Genomic DNA, 23,450 nt, shown 5'->3' with positions numbered 1-23,450 from the left:
GGCAACACGTGCTGTAGATGTCCTGCAGGTCATGGAGCTCGGTGTGGATGGTACGTTCAGCTGACCGCACCACCGCCTGGAGGGCTCGCCTGTCCTGCATAGTGCTGTTCCCGAACCAGGAAGTGATGCTACCCGTCAAGATGCTCTCAATGGTGCAGGTGTAAAAAGTCTTTAGCACCTGAGAGGGTAGTTTGAAGTCTTTTAAGGGTCTCAGATGGAACAGACGCTGCCGGGCCTTCTTCACCGGGTGTTGATGAGACAGGATCAAGACAGGTCCTATGTGATGTGAACACCTAGGTACCGGAAACTGTCCACTCTCTCTACTGGGGTCCCGTTGATGTTTAGCGGTTGGTATGACCATTCCTGCTTTGTGCTGAGGTCCACTATCAACTCCTTAGTCTTGCTGATGTTCAGGAGAAGATTATTCTGGCACCATCACTCCAGGTTTTTGGTCTCCTGTAGGTAGGCCGTCTCGTCATTGTTGGAGATCAGGATTTTTCCTTAAATTTTTTTGGTTCAAGCTGACATAAAATGGCTCAAGCTAATAATAATAATAATAATAATAATAATAATAATAATAATAATAATAATAATAATAATAATAATAATAATAAATAGCACATTTAAAACTCTAAGTAGTTTAGATCCAAAATGTCCTATATCATAGCATTAAAGTCATTTCACTTAGAGGCAGACCTATTGATAAGGATCACTCAAACATTCTAAATCCAGATAAAAATTATTATTGTTTAGCTTGGCATATTCAAAATAAGCGAGTGCTCTATTTTATTATACAATTATGACATGATTTTGGGTAAAATGTGCATACTTCAGTTATTTGTTTAGCTTTTCTTTGTATTTTCTTTTTTTTTTGTTCAATGTTCTATCTTACCAAGCCTGTGAAACAGAGTCAATATGTGGAGAATAGCTTGCTGCTTTGGACTGATGGCAGTCACTAAAATCACCAGCTCATAATCAAAGATGGCTTTCATGTTAATAACAGAGAGAGATGCCATCTGCCTTAAATTTGATCTGCTCATTTCATGGCCAGCTTGCAGCCAACATGAAGTATTAGCTCCAATATGTCAAATATTAAAAGAAAAATTACATGGTATAGATATGCTCTGTGTGTTATTTTGATTTGATCAAAATCTTATTTATAAGATTATAGACTATGAAGTTACTTAAGAGGTGTCAGTACTGTCAGCCACATATAGTTATTTGTGCATATTCTCCATGTGTCTGGAGAATCCATTATTGATACATGTTGAGATCCTTAATGACTGTTCATTTAGGGCTGCTATGGGGCTGCTTGCCTTCAGAATCCATTTCTGAGCTATCTCTCTCTCTCTCTCTGTGTGTCTCTGTTTTTTTGCCTTTGAGTTTGGAGCATGTGGATATGCGACCTGATTAATTAGTCCCCAGATACGAGCTGATGCTTAGGAGATGCTGGTTTGGTGTCATACAGATGTACCAACTCTAAAATCTTGCAAAATCTATTGAAATATTAGTACATAATAGTAATCCATGAAAACTGTTCATGCACAATCCAAGAAACATAGTATATATATATATATATATATATATATATATATATATATATATATATATATATATATATATATATATATATATATATTCAGTTTTTAAAATGATTTTTTAGAGTTGAAATCATAGTAGTAATAAAGATTTTAATTAATTGTCATCTGAATGAAAGTGTAAAAGTATATTTTTATGAACTATTTTCATCCTTTGAATTAAGATGAACATCTTTAAATGATGGCAACCATGAACTGAGATAATCAAAGAATCTGTAAATTATAATTTTATTAGTGCAAACCCCTGAAAAGATGTAAACAGAAATAGAGTTCAGTAATAAATAGTTTTAAATAGTTTTAAGTATTTAATTTTCTTATGCCGAAACAATTCAAAATTGGATCAATTCAATCACAAGAAACACTTCTAATTTGTATGCAGTTTTCAAAGTAATACTGCTTGCCTAACTGATTATGATGCTTCTTTACAGATACTGATTAAATTAGTCAGTCATTATATATTCCCTTGAGGTATAGGATTACTGTAATTTATATTTTTAGTGAGGTTGATGTACTGTAACTACCTACATCATTAATACGCTTGTAAATGTGTCTTAATTTTTTAGTTATTTACAGCGTGCAAGATCAGCCGTTTGTCAGTAAACCACAACTAATTGAAAAGATGTGTTTGGTAAAACCATAATTCTGTGTTTAAGGGCCGCAAATTAAACTTAGAGTCAGACTAAATATGTTGGATAAGTATTGCAACATAATGTCTAAAATTGTGTCTAGATCCAAAAGCCTTTCATTTGAAGCTTTTACTGTGATCACAGTGAAAACTCTTAATGATCTACATAATGGATATCTAATTCTTCTTTTAATTATTCCCTACATTTAGTACTTGTGATAATTATGCTTTTCATTTTGCTGTCTCTGATAGCGAGTCTGTGTGGGCTGGATGGCTATCAGAGTCATGGAATAATCCTGGTAGCCTCATCAATGAAGTTTGTGACAAATATTTGATTATGAAATGCTCTGTCAGTCAGCAGACCTAGATGTACTTTCACTATATATGGTTATTTGTTATCATTGATAATTTGTAAGACACATTTGAGTCGTTGTCCTCCCTAGTTGTGTAACTGTTGTGTTATAGGCGAGAGATGTCTGATGGGTAGTAATTGGCCATAATTAATTTAGGGGGAAAATCAGGAGGGGGGGACATTTAATCTTGTTATGACTATGTGCCTGCTTGGATCAATTCCCTATATGTTCATATTAATACTACCAATAATCACCTGGACAGATGGACAGACAGATTTGATATCCCTTGTAATAATACAGACACTTCCCTTTAATCCAAATGAAAAGATTTTCTATATATGAAAATATTTCAAATTGCAAAAACAAACAAAAATTGTGACCACAGCCATATACAAATCATCTCTGAAGGACTTCCACATTGTGTAAAGTCAACAAGCAATAGTGTATTCTCATGGCCACTGAGTCCCAGCCAAGACCAGTCTCACACCAAAAATAATGACATATATTTACAATAATAATAATAATAATAATAATAATAATAATAATAACACACTTGAATCTTTGACATATTTGCATATAATGGAAGTGTCAAGCATTTAAGGTCTAGGACATGAACAATCCACTAACAACATTCATTATTTTAATATTTCATTACTTTAACTGAAATAGATTACATGCCTTAGAAAACTAAGCAAGAAAATCCCATGTTTAAATTAATAAACCATTGCAAACTTGGTCTAGCTAGATTAAGGTACTCTCTGAGAAGATTAATTCAAGACACATTAAAGTATGTGAACAAAAACTGCCCAAAACTTGTATATAGCAGTAGAAAGAAAAATTAGTGAGGATTTTAAGGATTATTTTTTCAGGATGTTTTTTATGTAGAATTTTTTTAAGCCAACAAGAACCTATTTTCTATGTTTGTTCTTCTACCTGCCTGTTTATTTGGTCCATTTTCTTCTCTAACTCTAAATTTTTATATACAGTATCTTGCAGCTCCTTTCTCCAGTAACTCCAAGCCCATTAAAAGGTGAATGGCTCAGATTGGCTAGCATGCACATCCTCAGCTACACATCAACTTCAATTTGAATTCCATTAGATGCTGTGGCACTTTTCAAAAAATGGAAGGACCTATTAATTACCAAAGTATGGGCCCAGGGTAAAGGTACATGTGCAATTACAGAAATAAATCAAGTCACAGTTTAGCTTGTCACTGCTGACAGAAATAATTTTAGTGAATTATTGAACACCTCCATAGCAATCGTGCAAAATGTCCAATTCCCAGCATGGAAACTGGCCTTTTTCTCTTAATCTAATAAAACCATTAACTGCCTTTCAGCTGGTTTTAGACCAGTGGACAGACCTTTTACAAAGCCTGTTAGTCCAAACATGTCCTGCTTATACTACCAGAGATTGTTTTCTGAAATGTGAGGTAATATATGTCATAGTGTTGCAGTGCGATCTCCAAACCTGTTCCTAGAGCTCTTATTTTCATGACTTAGTTAGATAGATTGATGCTGCGTAATGGTTGATGCTAAGGGGAACACCAGTACCAGTGCTGCTACATACAGAGGACCACTAGCCCTTAAAGACCCAGAACCCAGGAGCAGACAAAGGACCTGGCCCACAAGGTGCCTACGCTTGGCTGGAGAAAACAGCTAAGCAGGAGCAGCGCCTATGATGAGGTAAAGTTTAACATGTGCACATTTCTCTACCATCCACAACTTCTGCAACAGACACAATAGTTTCAGACACAACGTCCGCAAAGAAGCATTCCCATGAATGTCCCGTGTGCCAGTGTCAGCCATAATGCAGAACAGAGTTCCCTAGTAATGGGTCAACCAGCCGTGCCTAATCTCTAAAGTCAGAGAGCACACAGCACAAAAATATGGTATTTGTGGGGCTTTGTCTCTGGTTAGTGGAGATTTTTTTCTGAATGTTTCTGCTCTCTGATTTGTAAGTTTGATTTTATTGTCCATCAAAATTGTGTTGTTTAAGTTTCTCTACTCTTTAGCATTGCTTCTGTTAATTGACATTTGAGGGCATTAATTTATATTCAGCTCTCCTAAGGCTGTTGAGAAAGCATGCTGAAGCAGAGACCAACTTTTTTCTCTCCTATAGCATGCTTTCTTCTAAATGTACAGTACACAGATAGGAAAGGCCAACTGGAAGACAAATATACTGTCTGAAGCTCCTGTCCTTTTTATGTTCTGTTTTTGTTTAGATCTGACTTTTCTTAAGAACATTTCCACATCTATAAAAATATTTTAAAGTATCTACTTCTGATATTGAAGTAGATACTTAAAAAGATATATGTTACAGTACCACTTGTTATCTCACTGACTGAAAAAAAAACAGTATTTGGAGATCTTGAAGTTTTCTCTTTGTGAAGAAAATAACAACTCCCTGCTATAATAATGAGTGGTAAAATGTAATTAAACCCCATATATGCACATACTGTATACATAAAGACCAAAAGTTTGGACACACCTTCCAAAAGTTTGGACACACCACCTGTTCAAAAGGAAAATGACCCCAAACACACCTGCAGGCTGTGTAAGGGCTATTTGACCATGAAGGAGACTGATGGGGTGCTGCGCCAGATGACCTGGCCTCCACAGTCACCGGACCTGAACCCAATCGAGATGGTTTGGGGTGAGCTGGACAGCAGAGTGAAGGCAAAAGGGCCAACAAGTGCTTAGCATCTCTGGGAACTCCTTCAAGACTGTTGGAAGACCATTTCAGGTGACTACCTCTTGAAGCTCATCAAGAGAATGCCAAGAGTGTGCAAAGTAGTAATCAAAGCAAAAGGTGGCTACTTTGAAGAACCTAGAATATGACATATTTTCAGTTGTTTCACACTTTTTTGTTATGTACGTATATAATTCCACATGTGTTAATTCATAGTTTTGATGCCTTCAGTGTGAATCTACAATTTTCATAGTCATGAAAATAAAGAAAACTCTTTGAATGAGAAGGTGTGTCCAAACTTTTGGTCTGTTATATATATATATATATATATATATATATATATATATATATATATATATATATATATATATACAGGTAAAGCAAATTGCAGACAGGCTGTTACCCTCGCATCTACATATCCTGGAGCTTGTGTAAAGCACTGTAGTGTTACTTGTAGGTTTGATTAATTAAAGCAGGTCTTTCCTTTCCTATCAGCGTACAGACCTCATGTTACTTCTGACTTTCATCTGCACCTAAAAGCGCTTTTCAAAGCTGGAACCATGGGAGAAACACCGTTAAACCGAGTGGCTCATAAATCAATCTCACTGAAAAGGGAGCTGACTTTAAACACCTTTCTCTAGCACAAATGGAATAGTAAGTGACAGAACAAAGTGAGGCAATTAACTATGTTTTCCTAAAAGAGCGAATATGGCCATTCATCATTTGTTGAAATGATAGTTATGTAGAGGAGCGCTATAAATGGAAAAGACAGAATATATTAGCAAGCTGAATGCAGTGAGGAAACATACCTGAGATGTTCATTGTGAGGCAAGTGGGGTTCTAGGTACATTTATTAGGAAAGTGAGGACATAGCCAGATCTTCTCATCTTGTAAAGACTTTAGACATTCATCATTGTGAACATTATTGGCAATAGATTAAATACTGTAGGAGAGTAAAGGTGTGGGGGGGGGGGTATTTCATTAAGCTATTCGTTGTGTTAGAAAATTAAGTCTCTGCTTATGGTTTTTATTATTATTATTATTATTATTATTATTATTATTATTATTATTATTATTATTATTATTATGTGACAAAAATTTAACATTTTTTATGTTAAATTACCATTTCATTTTGATAAAATAACATAAGTATAAGTATTCTAACCCATAAGTATTCTAACAATAGTAGCATGGTGTCATAGTACAGTAGGTAGCTTGCGACCACAAAGATGCAAGGCTAAGTTTAATCCGGACCTCAGATTTCTATCTATAAATAGTTTCTAAATTTTATTTGCATGTTCGCTTGGGGTTTCTCTGGTTTCTGCAGTTTCCTCCCACTGTACAAAAATGTACCTGCTGGTTGATTGGTTGCTAAATTGAACATAGGAGTGAATGTGAGTGCGTGGTGCCTTGTGATGTCCAATTTGGGATACATTTTTGTACACTTTGGTACAAGTACAGTATAGGCCTACATGACTCTGACTTGGCTAAAGCAGTTGCAAAGGTGGATGGAAGTAGTTTCAACAATCGAGAATGAGTTCATTGTTGGATACCTGCAAATAATGCAGAAAGAAAGCTATGACAGCTAACTCTGCCTATTCTTTAAACTTTCTGTTAATAAAATCTGTTCTTAATGTTGACTAAAAATTATAAATAAAATCTCTCCAACAGCAAACAGACCCGGTTTTCAGGGCTTCAGTGAGGTTTATTTTTCTTACCTCTCATATTGTCCTTCTATCCAAGTTTTGAGCTTTAGTTTTCTCTGTGTTGCACTCTGCCCTGTTTCTTAACCAACAGCCTTCTCAATTCCTCCCTCCCACAGTGATGTCTCATAGTTAAAAGGGTATAAAGGCAGGAGATATATAATTTATATTGCCTTCTGCTAACCTTCTTGCTCGTGCTACTGACCTGTGGTAAGAAGGAAATCAATAGTCAATTCCATTTTGCAGCCTGCCTGTGACAGCTACTAGATAGGAGTGCATTGGATGCTTGTAAGGAGCAGAACTGTGGGTCCAAGTCATCTTGCTCCACTGCCCTTGAGACAGATGTAAAGTGTACAGTGCCATTGTCCTATTGCTTAATATAGCTATTGCTTGGAGATCCAGCACTATGGGTTTTTATGTAGCTCTATTGGTAATTTCTCTAAGTGAAACTAGGCCTAAGGGTGTATTTTATTCTAAATAGGATTAAATCTAAAGAATAAAGATCTATAACAGGTTGTCAGCTTAAGTCAATTGAACCTCAACACATGGTGATCGAAGATTAACATAGTGGGGGAAGTTTATTAGGTCTCAAGTTCCTGTACTATTGAGAATACTCTTCAAATCACAATCACATATAAAATCCAGCATAAATTCATATGAGTCTTTCCAAATTGTTTGATTTGAATGGTTTGACACCTCTGAATCATATCAAGAAAAAAAGGTTTTATACAAGACTGAATATGCTCGAGTTGCTGGATTAGCTGCAGGCTCCAAGCTTACAAAGCATGTAATGTCCTCTGCAGTATATTCCATTCATTATTGCTGATTAGCACAGAGATGAAGGAAAGTATGTCAGCTTTACCCTAATCAAATAATGCACTTTTATTAGCATGCTGTCTCCTTTTCTTTTCCTTCTCACTGCTAAAACTTAGCCCTTTTATACTTTTTAATGCAGTTTTCCAATTAATTAGCTGTTGTGTTTCAGTATGTCAGACAGAAGATAAAGTAGATAAACTGCTGAATCTGGGAAAACAGAATTAGACACCTAGTCATAGAATAATTCGATAATTTAATGAGCTAATAAGCATAATTTAACAACTGGTGTGTCGTACCCTGAAGGACAAAGAAAAATTTTACACATTTTTTTTAGAGCATTACTCATTTTCACACACCCAAGATGTGTGTTTGCCCATGTCTCCTTTACCACAGTCAGATCCTAATGCTTGCAACATTTCCTGTTTTTGTTGCATAGCTTTAAAAGTTTCTTCTTTCAAAAGTAAAACTCTCACACTAGGGATAACTGGAAATGGAGTTTTAAAGCTTCTGAGATCATGTAGGTAATGCATAAGTGAACTGGTGTTGCAGAAAAATGGTAGAGACATTTACTGATGAGACATATAATAAACTAATATGTCTTTTATTTATAATAACCAAATATTGATTCATAATATTGATTTATATTATGGAATCAACGTTAGCACCATTGGACCACTAGAGGCACACCTAGAATATCAGAGACTACATAATAAACCAAAGAAAATTCATAAGAGCATTATCAAAGAGATCAGCATGGTGAGACAGCATTGTTTATACACTGCTCCAGTGTTTTCAGTTTGATTCTGAAATTTGGTTACCATTTGTGAGGAGTTTCCCATGTCCTCTATGAGTCTGTTTAGGTTTCCTCTGGGTTTTCCAGTTTCCTCACAACTGCTAAAAAACAAGCCCATAGCTAGACTAGCTATAATAAAATTGCAAAAACATATATCAGTTAAAATTGTTATAAAATATAATCAAGGCTAAATTCTATGAAAATCCCAGAATGGATGCAGGCACATTCCCTCCACACACATTGAGGAGGATATTACAGAAAGCAATAAATCAACCAAGGTAACAGTTTCAGAATTGCACTGCCTATTTCATTATTAGGGTTATCACATTTATAATTTGACTATAAAAAAAACTCAATAGCAATAAGCTGTTTTTAGGTTTTGCACCAAAGAATGTTGCCAAGCATCATTGGACATATGATCGGAACCATATGCTGTGGGCAGACGAGAGGAAGTTAGATCATTTGTTTTAGTTTAGTTAACTAATGGGAACTGCATACAATAAAATATCCCAGTATAAAATATAATGAAGTAGAGCTGATGATTTAAAGATATGTTGTGTTTAGTGGTGCAGAGGGTCATATGCAGATTGGTTGAATTATGCATTTCAATGAATGCAAGCAAACTTTTGCTTAAAACCTGATGAAGAGAGATCTTTACTTCAAAGGTTTAAAACATATACATAGTTTAATACAAAAATGCTGGCAGGAGACAAAATCTTTGGATTTAAATATTACTTATAAAGTGTCTACAACCTCAGAAATTACAAGAAGATATTCATAACTGTTGTTCTGTTCAAAGGAGACTTCACCAATCTGATCAAATAAAATCGAGAGCTCTGCCAAAACAGTGTTTTACTAGAAACAACATTACTAATAAAAGTATCTGATATTTAAATATCTGTATAACATAAAATATTAAACTATATTCTACCATTCAATGTTTTTTCTTCAAGTGATCAGTTTCAGTATGCCTAATCCCACTAGCCTCATAGTCCTCTTCCTGCCTGAAAAGATTGGAATCTATCATTGTAGCCCATCTGCCACAAAGTTCTGCATTTTGTGTATTCTAAGATATTTTTTCTTCGGCATGGCCATACAGATTAGTTACTGTATATTTCGTGCTAGCTTAAAGCAATCCGACCATACTCCTATGACCTTTCTCATCAAAACAGCATTTCCATCCACAGAACTGCTGCTCACAAAATGTTTTTTTACACCATTCTGCATAACCTTTAGAGAATCCCAGGAGATCAGTAGTTTCTAAAATATTCAAACCATCCCATTTGGCACCAACGACCAATCACTGATATCATATTTTCCTCATTCTTACATTTGATGAACATGAACTGAAGCCCTTGACCTCTGTCTGCATAATTTTATACACTGTGCTACTGCCACTTGCTTGGCTGAATAACTGCATAATTTTGATAAGTGTACAAATGTTCCTAATAAAGTGGCTGTGGATTGTATTTACTGTACTATATTTACTAAGCTCAAGATGTCACTTATTAGACTTATTATGACATGTCCAATATTTCAAGAGATTTTTTTATTGATATTCTAACTAAATATCGTCACTTTTTCAAAATGATGATGCACACAGAAATGTAAAAATCTCAAAAATCCAAAAAATAAATCCAAAAAAAAAATCTCAAAAATCAAAAATTCCATGCCAGCTTTCAGTGGATAAAGAATATTGCATTCATGTTATCTTGTTCAATAACATAAAAGACAAACACTGATCTCTCAACACCATTAAACATCTAAAATGTTTTTCTTTATAAACCAATGCAAAGAGTATTATGTGACATGTATTATTTAATTTATAGGTTTGTCTTCTTTCTCACTCTACAATGAATTTCAGGAATTTCTCTCTCTACGTATAAATATATATAACATATATATATATATAAAGTTATTCACACAGCTATGCAACAATAAAATTAATTGCAACATGATCATTAAGTCTGAAGCCCAGCCATAAAATGTGTTGGACCAAACAACAACAGTTTCCAAATTGGTCATAGTGGCTTTAATAAAGTTGGAATAAAAAGAATCCTTTCATTTATAGATAGATAGATAGATAGATAGATAGATAGATAGATAGATAGATAGATAGATAGATAGATAGATAGATAGATAGATAGATAGATAGATAGATAGATAGATAGATATGTCTATCTTTGTCTTTCATAATCAGACCATCATTATTCTCTGTGATGCCATTTCAGTCAGAGGATTGGTTCTTCTTTTTTCTGAAATCATGTGATCTTGGTTGATAAATGTGTAAGCACTGAGCTGTACTAGCTTGATACACACACAGGTTACAAAGTGCAATCAAATTAGTCTGATATCGTCTGCATGCTCTTAGAAACTATAAAAGCTCCAAGCCCTTGCCGCATTATGTGGTGAGTGTTATTTTGTGATTACATTTCTCTACCTGTCTTCATATGAAACCAATATTCTAATAGAAAAAAAAACTTTTAGAACTTTTCACATCTTTCAGCTTAATTCAAATGAGGGTGTATAATGTATGTCATTATATGTAGTTCTAGCCATTAATAAATGTATTTTGTTTTTCAAGACACAACCTATGGAAATTTACATTGTGTTAAGATCAGAACATTGAGTACTTTCTACTGTTTACCTACCTTTCTTGTTTCTATTTTACTTTTACTGTCAGTATATATTTTCATGTCAAATTTTGTGATTTTTTAAAAACCTCTTTTTTTTTTATTTCATCTCTTTTATAACATCTATATTGTTAATGAAATTTTGCTTATATTCATTGGTGATGATTTATCAAAATATTTTCAACATACACCATTACATTTCCAATCTATGACTAAAAACCATGTGTATAAAAATGTTTATAAAACAGAATCTGCTAAGAGGATGTGAAAGATTTAGTTTTTGAGACACAGTTCTTCTTTTTCTTTTTCTTTTTTACTGCATTCTTCTTCAGTTATTGCACAATGACACAGACCGCAAAAATAGTTAGTCTGCTTTTTCTCTGAAAAGAAAAGAAAAGAAAAGAAAAGAGTTTTAAAGGGACAGTGTTTCCTGTAAGATTAGACATTTAGGCCAGATACAAAAGGAACAGATAATATATTGCTTCCATTGTGTTTGAGAAAGGAACAAAAAGGAAAATACCTAAAAACACTGCAAAAAAAAAATTGCAAAACACTGTTCAACTATCTCCTGACTGAATTGCTAACCCTTTTCATAGAAACAAACAAAGCAATTTGTGGCAAAAGAGATGTTAAAACACTACGGCTATATGTAAGTCATTTGTTATGTTTTGCCATATTCATTTTATTAATAAATGTGTGAAGGCAAATTGAGAGAGAAAAAAACACAAGCAACACTAAGGTTTTTAATGGAAAACGAGAAATTGGCAGTCTCATTTGTGTTCACAAGCACATTAAATCATTGTGCTGGAGCAAGATGCCAGGCAGTCATTAAAAAAATAAAAAATAAAAAATAAAATAAAATTGCTACAAATATAATAACTGCTTTCTCCTTGGACGACTGAAAGCACATTTAGGAGCCAGAGGCAATTAGCCCCTGCAATTGGTGAATTCTCTGTAAGGCGATTGCTGAGAAGTGAAGGGCTTTATGGGAGACAGTGATAAGAAAAGAATTGAGTGTAACTTCAATAAGTCACTCTTTCTAACATTCACACATGCATACAAACAAACCAGAGAAGGAAACATTCTCTGCCTACCACAGGGGTTATAAGAGTTGGAGTGCCCCAGTTGTACCTTGCCAGGGGTGAAAAAAGAAAAAGAAAATTCCTATTCGAACTTGCTTTCATGTGTGGTTGACTTCATTACCATTATTCAATACTCCACCTAATGGAGTCAAGCACATCCACTATTCCACTTATAGATATATCATTCAGATTAATGGGCTGTATGGATAAAGGATTGACAGTGAAGGGAGAAAAGACAGCAGTATGTGAGAGTGGGTCGGAGCATGTTGCACAACATTCTGACATTTCCTGCTCCAGTTGGCCCCTGTGACTCAGGATAGAGTTAACGGTAACACCACAAAACAACTGATATAGAAGAAGAAACACTCAAGTGGAATGATCATCTAGTTAGTCCACCTTTGTGTGGGCTCTCTTTTTTTAATTTTGGAAAGATCACCTTGTCTAATAGAAATGATAGCAAAGGAATCCTACTTACACATTTTCTTCCTGCATTGAAAAACCCCGTCAAAGGTGTGCATGTGCGTTTCTTTATTCAAGTTCATTTATCAGGTTGTATTTTAGTAAGTAATCAGATAATAACTGTATTTCAGTAGCTGTGTTCCATTAAATATTGGGTTTCCATTAAGCAAAAGGGAAAATAACAATAATTTTGCTTAGGTTGAAATGGCAGCTTTTCTTTTTAATGTGATAATGCTTCACATTTCAGACAGGCGGGTCAGTTTTATGGGGGATTTAAATCTTAGAAGTGAAGCAATGAAGGTAATGTAAAGAATATAGTAAATAAGAGAGCAATTAATTTTGGCTGTCTTACAGATTCTTTCCATCATGGCGCTGCACTGGACCATAGTACATGCTGTGATTTGGACTATTCTGTATTCGTTCACAAAAAGTAAGAGTGTGATTTCATTTATTTTTCATACATCTGAGGCTAGTGGTCCATGGGATTTGTTTGAAAGACAGTATTTTTCTCTGTTAGACTAAGAACATTTGATTCTGCAGTCTGTACTTTTCATCACTATAATCATTACAGCCACTCACAGATTTTAGCTATTTTTCAAACATTTTAGATCACAACTGAAATATCTCTGCGTTTTAAGTGGGAAAGGAAATTGTGCATTTGATGTCTATTTTGTTCCCTGTGTGTTAACCATAATGATTAATATATTTGTGAATAATCCAGCTGGTAAAATGAAAGATACTTTTAGAAGCAATGTTATGACATATTTCACCATGTATTTTGAAATAGCACAGTTGTCGAGAAGATTGATTGCAATGCTGTGTTTCACAAGACTTGGGGAAGAAACAGAAGCTAACTCTATTATTATAGAATGAGATCTACTTTCATAACTGTGTATACATTTAGTATAGATGTTTCAGATATCAAAGCTAATACTTTCTGTGTATTTGGTGGAAAGTTTCATATGTGTCTTTAATATATGTTATTCCCTAAAGACATCAGAGTGTCAGCATGTGCTAAGGTAAACAGTTCATCGGAGGTGGTTCCTTTTGGCACAGCAGTCACCGCTTCCTGTTACATTAAAGAAGAGTGTCAACTCCTGATAAAACAGGATTTTCTCATCAAGTGGAAGAAAAATAAACATTTTATGCCCAGTAGTAAAGCCAGTCAGAAGAATGTAAATGAAATCCACATATCCAACTTCACTGACAAGGAAGCTGTGCTGGAATGTTTTATCTGTGACCAAGATAACTGCAACGTGGTAGGCGGCGTGAAGATCAGAACAGTGTGTAAGGACTTTTACTCTCTAGGGGGAGAGATGGTACAATGTTAACATTTTTACTTAACATTTTTACTTAAACATAGTACCACATATAGATATGGTTTTTTGTCCTGTGCTAGTTTTGTAAAATAAAAAGTACTATACATTCATTCATTCATTTATTTTCTACCGCTTATCCGAACTTCTTGGGTCACGGGGAGCAGGCGTCATTGGGCATCAAGGCAGGATACACCCTGGACGGAGTGCCAACCCATCGCAGGGCACACACACACACTCTCAATCACTCACTCACTATGGACAATTTTCCAGAGATGCCAATCAACCTACCATGCATGTCTTTGGACCGGGGGAGGAAACCGAAGTACCCGGAGGAAACCCCCGAGGCACGGGGAGAACATGCAAACTCCACACACACAAGGCGGAGGTGGGAATCGAACCCCCAACCCTGGAGATGTGAGGCAAACGTGCTAAGCCACCATGCCCAAGGACTATACATTTTCACTGAAACCAAAGAGAAGCCAGTGTTACAACTTTAACATTGCGCTGGTCCCCACACCACTCAGACTCAAACACTGTAAACTTACATGTACATCAAGAAATAAACTCAATAAACTGCCATACATTCATGTGATATAGCATAGCTTGAAAAATATTATGGTATTGCAGTAGATCACTGAATGTCAATTACACACAAGTGAACAAGGCCGCACAGAATTACACATTTAAATCTATTCTAGCAATGCAGGGATTATATGCAGGGACATGTTTTTATCTCTCTTTTTTAATCACAGTAAATGCGATTACTATGGAATGGTAGGCTATATGGTTACAATGGTTTTGATGCAATTCTATGTTTTGAAACAAAAACATATTTGTGTGCTTTGCGTAGACTGCATTTCATTATTATTGTGTGCATTTTTTTTAGGGTGCAGTGCTCATACCTTTCACTGCAGTTTGAGACCTCCTTGAAATAATATACTACACAATTATAAAGTGTTCCAATATTACAATTTTTAAGTGTTTTTTTTTGTTGTTGTTGTTACATATTTAGGGCAGATATATGTTTACACAGCTGCACAAATTTCAGTTTTTAAGGAAACAATTTAAAAATAGATATATTTTTGGTTTCTTATCCGGTTTCTTATTTTATGCTAAATGGCAATAATATTACTCCGTCCAGGGTGTATCCTGCCTCGATGCCCGATGACGCCTGAGATAGGCACAGGCTCCCCGTGACCCAAGAAGTTTGGATAAGCGGTAGAAAATGAATGAATGAATGAATGAATGAATGAATGAATGCCAATAATTTTCCAGCATTATTGTTTTTTGGACTGATACAAATAAGTGATGCATAAGCACAGAAAGAGGTTGCAGTTACATGTGTGTATTTAGAGAAAACAAGCGTGTTAGAGTTGTTTCATGTTACACTTGTGCCAGCTCTCCCCTACATACTTATGTGATCTGAACTTGCACTTGACTTAAACATGTTGTGTCATTTTATGAAGATGTCACTGACTTCTGTTTATAATCCTGTTTACTTTTAAAGATCCTCCACCCACCCCACAGAACCTGACATGCCAATTAAATCTTAAAGATTTGACTCTAATGTGTAAGTGGGACACTGGTATAAAAACTTCAGACTTTCCAACAAACTACACCCTGTACACACAAAGCAGGTATCTGTATTAAGTGCCTATTTCTTATTGCTAACAAAGCCATTATTGGTCATAATATACATTATATTGAGGTGTTTAAAGAGTAGTACTGAGTGATGGTCTATGTTTGTTTTGTTTAGTGATATTCCATTAAAAATGCATGTTCCACTACCAGAGGAGAATTTCATCAAGGTTCCACGTGGCTCCTTCCCTTTGTTAAATGAGATGCAAGTTTATGTGGTAGCAACAAATGCTTTTGGCCAGGCCACATCTAACCTCCTAGTGTTGGATCCTATTAAAACAGGTTAGAATTGGACTTCTGTACACTACTTAAAGGAAAACAAAATCAGGATCAAAATGGATTTAGCCTTGCATTAACCGTTTTATGTTTGTAAACATATTCAAGAACAGTGTATGTCATGTGTTTCATTTCTAGCTAAGTTGGATGCACCAGTGATTCAAGGGGTTGGAGCACAATCATTTGGATGCTTTGAGTACAAATGGAGTCTCTCATGTACTCAGAAGTGGATACAAAAGCACTTACATATAGAGATCAAAATGAAACCAGTGAATGAAAAGATTTATAACAAAGAACAGGTAACTCTCTCCAAATATTTCTACACTTTTTTGGTCATTTTTAAATACCCTCACACTGATTCCACACAAGATTTTTCCCCCTTTGGACTAGTACATTTACATTTACAGCATTTGGCAGGTGCCCTTATCAAAGCAATAGAGGGTTCAGGGCCTTGCTCAGGGGCCTGGTGGTGGCACCTTGGTGGACCTGGAATTCTAACTCACAAACTTCCAATCAGTAGTCTAATGCCTTAACCATTAAACTACCACTTCCCACAAGTACTACTATTACTATTAGGCAGAAACCAATATAAAAAAAACTATAGAAACCCAAATTTAAAAAGAATGTACATTTACAAAAAAGAGAAAAACTGGAAATCACTGGTCTATTAAGCTTTTATTCAGAAAAAAATATATATTTTTAGCATTTTGCCTAATTTGTTCATGTAATTCTTTTCAACAGTTCACTCGTAGATATGATAGCAAAGTTAAGGTGTGTGGTCTGCTTCATGGCATGAGCTATGAATCACAGATGAGGGTACGGTACCACAAGAGCAGCCCATGGAGTGAGTGGAGCAATGCTACAGTGGCTACTACACCCATGAAAGGTAGTTACAATTCAATTTTATAATAATAATTTTATCTTTATTATAGCTTAAATACTGTAAAAAAAAAAAAAAATTTAGTTATAACCTGGCAGTTTTAGCAAATGTGCAGATCTCATGAACATTTAGTCTGAATTCAGAATGTACAGAGTTCCCATGGCAGATATTGGCATAATTTAAGTTGTCTAGCCTTGGACCACTCTTTATAGTTTATTCATCATTTCATTTAGAAATATTGTTATTTTATATTTTAACCTAGCACCAGATGATATAAAGAACATGCCAGATCAATCCACCACAGATCAATGAATATGAAGTTCAGTCAGTTTTACCAGAACCTGGACCGAAATTCATGATGCTTGAAAGTGCAAAAAAAAATTAAATAATTTGTCACTGAAAATGTTCAATGCTAATATTAGATCCACATTTACTGTCAGATGAAATATTGAAAATGAAAATTGAAATAGAAGTAATAACAGAATATTTTCAAGCAGCAAATTCAGCACTTTGTTGAAAATTGTGGACATTCATTGAAAGTGTCTAGTGAGCCTCAGTCTAAAATGTTTCTGTAATCAAAGAATAGTGCAAAGGATACTGTATGTGAATACAGCTTTCTGTGAATGTAACACATATGTACACATTTATAGATTGTTATTTTTATGACAAATCAACTAATAGAAATTAATGACGAAATAAAATCCTGTAAATCTACCGCTTGTAAAATCTGTCCCTACCTTCTATTACTAGGCAAGCCACTTAAACATACCAAGGAACAAGATCACTAATATCACTGTTTCACTTTGTTCATAAGCAAGTAAATAAGAAAACAGATAAATTTGCATTTAATTTATCTTAGACTTAAAGTTGATTTATACTATAATTGCTTGTTGAACTAGCTTGCACCTCCTAGCTTGTTGAACTAGCTTGTCATCCTCAAGAACATATTATTTTAGACAATTAATGAAGTTATGGATGCAGTTAGTTATTTATAGATTCTGATCATAACCAAGATAGAAACCTTTTGCAGTCGAGAGCTGTTACACAGCATGTAATTGTGAACTCAATTCTATTTCACTAGCTTAATTTTTTACCACATGATTTTTTAATCAGAATTTTTAAGACCTGAATTTCAAAGAGGCGAATGTGGACCTGATATATTTTAGCATTTAGGAGTTGCATTGAAAATACTAAACAGAAGCAAATTGCATGTTTTTTAAAGCATGAGTTCAGATCAAGGTTCCATTTAAACAGCTTGTCATATCATCTATCCAGAGATCGCCCATGAATTGTATATTCATAAATCTCCCTCTTTGTGCTTATCAAATTCTCACACATCTTTCTAACTGTAAATTATTTAGAGTGCAGTATATGAGGTGATGAGAACAGCCTATGCTACAGTGTCTCTAAAAGCTTTACCTAATCACCAGTGCAACTAAAAGCCTTGATGTGCTGAATCAAGTGGTCTCTTTTCAGCTCCCACCGGCCGCCTAGTCACATGGCTGAAGCTACCGAGGCCAGAAATAAGGAATCAGGTGGCACAGCTGTTCTGGAAGGTGAGAACTCAACAAATACAACACCTTACAAGCTGTCCGAGATTGGCTAATATAGCTGAGATCTCTCTGTGCTCATCGATTTTTAGCTATCAGTTGTTTGTAGGTTTTAACAGCTACAGTGAGATTGTCTCCTGTATGAGTGGTGAAATTGTGGTATTACTAAACTGGATAAACAAACTTGTATAGCTGAACTATTTAATGTCATTCCTCGTAGAACTATTTCCTGTCATTTCAATTCTCTGCCTGATGTTCATGTCTCCCTTTGCTCTCTCAGCCATCTTTGCAGTTCCGTGCCAACAGTATGAATGTGTCTTACATCGTGTCACTTATGGGAGAGTTTACAAAGAAGAAAGAAACTGCATGTGTCACAGTTAAGCAATACTGCTCTTTCCAGATTCATGCAAAGGTCAGGAAGATCTACCTGACAGCCATGAATGAAGCAGGGAAATCCAACCCTACTGAAGTATCAGTGTACAGACGAAGAGGTAGCGACAGCATTTAGACACAGCACTGGTTGTCAAGCATATTATGAAGATATTGGCCATTTTGTAAAACCAAGCAGAGGCAAGTATTTCATTCATAAATTCATGTCAATTTTCTATGATTTCCAGGAATGGACCCTGTCCCTTCTCTAAAAATACTTCCACAAACTGAAGAGTCTTTGTTAGTCCAATGGAAAAGCCCAGATACCTCAGCCATTAGTGAATATGTGCTGGAGTGGAAAGCACTATGTGGGACAAACTCAAATCATGTCTCTTTTGAAATTATGGGAGGAAATCAGACCAGCTTTGTAGTATCAGGTACATCAAAAATTCAAACCATCATCTTGCCATTTTTTTAAGATCTCAGTGTATGTTTGCTTACAATAAAGCTCAAATGAACTGTATTTTTGTGTCCATTTTAGGTCTTGAACCTTACATACCTTATGAAATTTCATTGTATCCCAAGTATGGCGGTGGTATTGGTCGGCCCTACAGCACTATGCAGTACACAAAAGAAAAAGGTTAATGTTTAACTGAAAATTGTGATTGAGGGCAAATAAATGATTAGAGGAATATATCATATTGATAATGATACAATACTTCCCTCTAGTGGGCTTTCCAAGAGTTTGGGCCTACCTATTTGATACTCCTCTTTCTACTACTACTACTACTACTACTACTACTACTACTACTACAAATAATAATAATAATAATAATAATAATAATAATAATAATAATAATAATAATAATAATAGTCTGTTGCCACTATCAGTTGAAAGGACAGAATTCCTAGTACATATCATAGACTACTCATTAATTCATTCATAATAATAATAATGAGCTGCATTAATAATGGTTGTTCCTTATATCACAGCCCCCTCCATATCTCCAAAATTGGAGATTGGAAAGATCACACCTACTTTAATTGAAGTTTCCTGGAATGAGATCCCATTGCATCAGAGGAATGGACTCATTACTGGCTATAGGATTTTCTACAGTGATGAAAAAAACAATACGGGAGGTTTGCTAAATAAAATTGCTACGCAGTTTCTTTTTTACTTAATAAAAAAGTTTATTTTACAATTTCTCATTTGTCCTTCTCATGTAGTTATAGACGCTGTGAACACAACCACACACATGGTGCTTAAAGATCTCTATCCTTTCACTATCTACAAACTCTTCCTCATGACAAGTACAAATGGTGGCAGTGTGAATGGGTCCACTACCACAGTGAAAACTGTGTCTATTGGTATGGATTACAGAATATTTTGTGTAGGATTATTTATAGCAAGATAATAATAAATAATTCATAAAGCCCTCTTTTGCTTTTGTTTTGCTTTCAGATGTCTTTGAGATCTTTTTGATTGTCATTCCAGCATGTGTTGGATTGGTACTTTTGTCCTTTGCGTTATTTGCCTGTTTTGGCAAACAAAAGTGGTGAGTCTTCACAAAAAGTAATTTTTATAATTTATTACATAATTGGGAGAACTGCTTTACAGTACTCCACTGTTTATTATTTAAAGGATGAAGAAGTATTTGTGGCCAGTGATTCCAGACCCTGCCAACAGCAATATTAAAAAGTGGACTGCAGCTGATTCTTTGGAAGTATGTCCAGTTATTTTTTTGCATGTGGTACAGCATGAAGAAGCAATTACACTATTACAAATTAATTTTCTAAGGTGTAAATGGTGTAATTCTTTAAATAGTAAATAGCTTTATATTTCTATGTCCATAACATTTCTTTAGATCATGACAGGGCGTGTTTTCTTATATGAAAATTATTTTACCTTTAACAACATGCCATGAAGTATTTAATCCTCTTATGCAACCTCTTCAACAACAGAAGTTTGTTGTTTTATATATGGAAGGAGTCTCTGTTTCAACACTTCACTGAGTTTTCTGCCACAGCATTAGGAACAGAATTTATGAACTATTGTGTCTTGTACACAGTCCATAACATGTACATTTTACATTTCAAATGTGTTATTTGTCATTACTGTATGTGGTATTTTGTAATTAATTTAAAATTAACATACTTGGCAAATCGCTCTGATATAAGAAGAATAATTCAGACATTAGGAAATGGATCACACATGATTATTTTCCTATAACGCCACAGATTGTTCATATTAACCATACAGTTAAATATACCAATCTTGTCAAATTTATCTAAAATGTCACTTTTTTCCTCCAAAGTTCACGCCGCCCTTTAAAGAGGTCAAGGATCCTGTGCTGATGTATCTCTCCCATGTAAGTCTTCTAAGCCTGCCTGAGAAAGAGTTATTGAAAGGAGACAAGAACATCAAGAGTGGCAATTGGTCGTATAATGGGAAAAGTGTTGATGCAGGCCATGATGATTCATCCAATGACTCGGAAACCTTTGACTCAGAGCAGCAGAGCGAGTCTGTGCCTTATGCTACAGTTGTCTTTGCTGGGTCATATCGACACCAGCCTGTCCCTCCTCCAGTCTATTTGCGCTCAGAGTCCACTCAACCTCTACTGGGGGAAGAGGAACCTTCTAGTCCTCGTTCATATGAGAAAATGTCGAGCCAGTCCGATCTCCATGATGTAGATCACTTTTTAACATTTCACAAGAATTTACATGCTGATGAAGAAAAGGCTTCACTTTGGGGTGATTTCCCTATGCTCAGGTCTTTGGAAATTAACACTAAGGCATAAAATTCAATGTGTGCATTAATACACGGTGCAGTTATTTAAAAAAATGGTTAAATGATTTCTTGGTGGATAACAATCGTTTTTGTATCATCTTGCAGTACATTTTGACCTTGTGATCCTATTCTTTAGCAGCTAATAATGTGAGGCAAACTATTAAACTATTATAATATAGTTCCCCACTATATTATGCACAAGGTAATTATTGTAATATGTGCATTAGCAAAGTGTTAAGTACGATTTGGTTAGAAATCCAGATTTCAGCAAAGACTGTCTGTCACAGCATTGTCACAACTGTACAAGATGTATGTGATTGACCAATTATTCAATCTGTCCATGCACTGATCTATAAAATATGATATAATAATTTAATAAACCAAATTAATTTTGGGTGAATCATACATTAGCCTGCCCACTGTGACATGCTGTGAAATGAAAGCATAATTTAATTCAGGCATTTTATGACTTAGAGGTTATAGTTGATTGGGCTTGCGGTTACTCCGTGCTTCTATATTCTTGTGCAGCACTATTTTGTCAGACTTTATATGATAAATCTCAACTAAAATATCCAATTCAGCCAATCTTGACAGTCATTGGTGCCAAATGGATTGAGAGATAGCATAGTAACATGTGCAGGTGTAAAATAGTGCATGTTAATACTTATTGTTAATAAGTGGTTAATGGCTCCGAAAATATTTATCTGCTTGTCCTTCTAGGCTTAAGTGTTGTTTGACTCATTACATTTACTTTTACTCGTTTGGCTGATGTTCTTTCAACAAAGCAACTTGACACTGAGACAGGATACAAATTGAGCAGTAGGGGTTAAAGGCCTTGCAAAAGGTGGCATTGGCAGTTTGGATGAACCAGGATTTAAACTCTCAACTCAAACAGTATCCCAACATTTCAATCACAATCTACCTCTGCCAAACTACAGCAGATCATAATATCATGTTATTGAGGTTTGAAAAAAAATACATGTTTTTTTGGAATGTATAAAGTAACATTTGGTGCTCATCAATGCTCTGTATTAGGGTCTCTTATGATTTCACTCTACATATATACTAATAATTAATGTATGGGTTTTTTCCCTATTAAGCCAAGTTAAAATATTGTATTATTATTATTATTATTATTATTATTATTATTATTATTATTATTATTATTATTATTATTATTATTATAGGGGCATGGTGGCTTAGTGGTTAGCACGTTCGCCTCCCACCTCCAGGGTTGGGGTTTGATTCCCGCCTCCGCCTTGTGTGTGTGGAGTTTGCATGTTCTCCCCGTGCCTCAGGGGTTTCCTCCGGGTACTCCGGTTTCCTCCCCTGGTCCAAAGACATGTATGGTAGGTTGATTGGCATCTCTGGAAAAATTGTCCGTAGTGTGTGATTGCGTGAGTGAATGAGAGTGTGTGTGTTCCCTGCGATGGGTTGGCACTCCGTTCAGGATGTATCCTGACTTGATGCCCAATGACGCCTGAGATAGGCTCCCCGTGACCCGAGCGGTAGAAAGTGAATGAATATATATATATTTTTAGTAGTAGTAGTAGTAGTAGTAGTAGTAGTAGTAGTGATATTCATTTTCTACTAATTAATGATAAGCATGATTAATGAATGAATGAATTAATGAGTTGTCTATATGTACAAGGCATTCTGTCCTTCAACTGATGATAACTATGTTAACATAAAGACTATGTTAACACACGCACACTATATATGCCTCTACATAGGTTTATTCTGACTCCAAGCCATATAAAACACTGCAAAAGAAATGTGCGCTTTATTAAAATTATGTTCCTCTATTCATTTCATTTGACTCTAAGTTTTAGCAGGTTGGAAATTAACATAACTAATCTTTGTAATTTAAATTTTTT

The 23,450-nt window shown here is 35.1% G+C and overlaps 1 protein-coding gene across 1 annotated transcript; it reads left to right on the top strand.

Annotated features, from left to right (window-relative positions):
- Positions 1-10,842: 10,842 nt before the first annotated feature.
- Positions 10,843-22,335, top strand: csf3r (colony stimulating factor 3 receptor (granulocyte)). The gene is made up of 16 exons (XM_027149780.2): positions 10,843-10,987; positions 13,108-13,183; positions 13,747-14,040; positions 15,580-15,709; positions 15,829-15,992; positions 16,125-16,285; positions 16,728-16,872; positions 18,343-18,422; positions 18,697-18,907; positions 19,034-19,222; positions 19,327-19,425; positions 19,779-19,925; positions 20,013-20,153; positions 20,248-20,341; positions 20,428-20,509; positions 21,101-22,335. Exons 2-16 carry the CDS (start codon positions 13,120-13,122, stop codon positions 21,581-21,583), a joined length of 2,484 nt encoding a protein of 827 aa, XP_027005581.1. The 5' UTR covers positions 10,843-10,987; positions 13,108-13,119; the 3' UTR covers positions 21,584-22,335.
- Positions 22,336-23,450: the final 1,115 nt, after the last annotated feature.

This window comes from Tachysurus fulvidraco, chromosome 3 (assembly GCF_022655615.1).
Source record: "Tachysurus fulvidraco isolate hzauxx_2018 chromosome 3, HZAU_PFXX_2.0, whole genome shotgun sequence".
In the NCBI taxonomy this organism is placed as follows: Eukaryota; Metazoa; Chordata; class Actinopteri; order Siluriformes; family Bagridae; genus Tachysurus; species Tachysurus fulvidraco.
This window is presented reverse-complemented; position numbering and strand designations above follow the sequence as displayed.